The sequence below is a fragment of the Hipposideros armiger genome, unplaced genomic scaffold (genome assembly GCF_001890085.2).
Source record: "Hipposideros armiger isolate ML-2016 unplaced genomic scaffold, ASM189008v1 scaffold_553, whole genome shotgun sequence".
NCBI lineage: Eukaryota > Metazoa > Chordata > Mammalia > Chiroptera > Hipposideridae > Hipposideros > Hipposideros armiger.
Genome location: NW_017731903.1, coordinates 1,123,242 through 1,125,340, shown reverse-complemented (window position 1 = coordinate 1,125,340; position 2,099 = coordinate 1,123,242). Strand labels below are relative to the sequence as shown.

The 2,099-nt window shown below is 38.7% G+C and overlaps 1 protein-coding gene across 1 annotated transcript in view; it reads right to left on the bottom strand.

Annotated features, from left to right (window-relative positions):
• Window positions 1-1,068: 1,068 nt before the first annotated feature.
• POLE4 (DNA polymerase epsilon 4, accessory subunit) overlaps window positions 1,069-2,099 on the bottom strand; it is an 8,214-nt gene continuing 7,183 nt past the window's right edge. The window contains exon 2 of the mRNA XM_019623532.1: window positions 1,069-1,109. Coding sequence (XP_019479077.1) covers window positions 1,069-1,109 — 41 coding nt within the window. The remainder of the gene's footprint in view (window positions 1,110-2,099) is intronic.

Sequence of the window (2,099 nt, the reverse complement as noted above, 5' to 3'; positions counted from 1 at the left end):
GCACTCTTGAGCGAGCTCTTAACCAACTGAGCCACTCGGTCGGCCCCCAAACATGTGATTTAAAGAATATCCATCTAAAAGATCCTCGGGGGAAAACCTGTCAGTACAGAGGCTGGGCAGTTGGGAAGCAAGCACACTGGTCTGGAGAGTTAGAATTAGAGGTGGGAAAAGGGCTAAGAAGTTGTTAATGAGCATTTATGGAGACCATACAAGGGGTGAGTGATACAAAATACATTAGTCCTCTAAGCCCAGAGTTTATAATCTTTTGAGAAAGCTCCAGTTGAAGATGGGAGACTGAGCCCACAGGTTTGTATGCCCTCCCATTCAAGAATCCATTCAAAAGAAAAAATGGTTTAAACAAAAGATATAAATCTACAACAAAAATGGGGCTCCATCAGTAGTTAAGAGATTTCAACAATACAGTAACAGAAATCTCACTGAAATATGTTTATAAATAGCACAGAGGGAAAATGAGCCTAGAAATAACACAGAGGGAGCTGCAGGACAGATGGAAGCCCATCTTCCTAAAAGACCCATAGGGAGGCTGCAGATTCAGACGCCAGTAATGACAGAAAGAGAAACAAGGCTAAATGGGTTAATGACTCAAGGGTTTATCTGAGGAAGAGCTGACCCCACAACCCACTCTGCATAAAGTACTAACAGAAAACAAGTATTTAAACCTAACTTGGGGTGGAGGGAGGGGAATCAGAGGGCTCTCTTAAGAACTAAGTAAATTATCTAGAGAACTAGAACAGCTTCTGAAAACACTAGCTCCCGACAGTAAAGCTTTCTGCATTCTGGCCTTTGGGGGGCCCCCAGCCTAACATCTAGTCCCATCCCTGCTCATCCTAAAGTAACTCTAACAGACAAAAGCCACACACACACACAAACACTTTCCAACAGACTTCTTATTCCCTCATTCTTAAATAGAATGAAAATTACCAGGTATTTAAAGAAAGCCTACAAAGTGAGAAACCAAAATTTATTTTTCTTAATAAAGCAATAATGCAAATTCCTGCTGAGACCAACTGTTAAAGCTGATTAAAATACTTTTAAAAAGAAAATCCTTTAGGCATTGAAGAAGCATCGAAAGAAAGCAAATCCAAAATCTAGAAAAGGCAAGAGTGAAAAGTAAATCCAGCCTTCAAAGCTGCTTCTGCCCTGAGAGCATCTGCCATTCCAAAAGATAGAGCTAACAATTTGCTATGATTTTGGCAGACTGAGCGAACCAGGAGTCAAATCCCAGAGTCTGCTCAAGTGGGAAGGTCTGATAACCTGTTCTGCCCCACACTCCCACTTTTTTTTTAAACTGGAGTCCCAAGTGGCTACAGACAAAACCAGAATTAAGTCAGCCCTTTCACAGGCCTACATTAGAGTTCTTATGTCAACAATGGCCCATGAATCCTCAAGTCTTGGCTCTGGATTAAGGCGATCCTGCACTGATAAAGAAATTAAGGTGCCCTGCAGAAGCACATGAAAATCTTCTTTGGAGAAAGGTTTCATCATACAGTCCTCAAATTACCCAACAAATAATTTTTCAAGTACAGTGAACAATCGGCATAACTAGGCATACAGAAAAAAAAAAGAAAAAGACCATGAGACAGTACCAACAGAAACAACAGACCAAAAACAAAAAACAAAACAAAACAAAAAAAGCTTCGAAAGGCTTTGGATAGTAGATTGGACACAGACTATAAAACAATTGTGCTTGCTATATTTAAAAAAAATAAAAGACAAGCTTCAAAATATCTACAGAAAATACAGCTAAGTCACAAATAAATTTGAAAAATAACTAAATGGAATTTGCAAACAGAAAAATAAAAGAACAAAAACTGAAACTAAAAAATCAACAGAAAAGTTTAAAGGAGATGAGACCACTGAAGAGAGAATAAATAAACTGCAAGGTCAGAAAAACTACACAGAATGCATCATGGAGAGGCACAATTATGGTTGAGTTTTAACATATGTTTAATAGGAATCCCAGAGAGAAAGGAGATAGAAAAAACAAAACAGAGCCAATATTTGAACAGTTATGGGCTGAGAATGCTCCAGGAGAGATGAAAGACATTAATTCACAGATTTAAAAAGCCTAAGCAGAC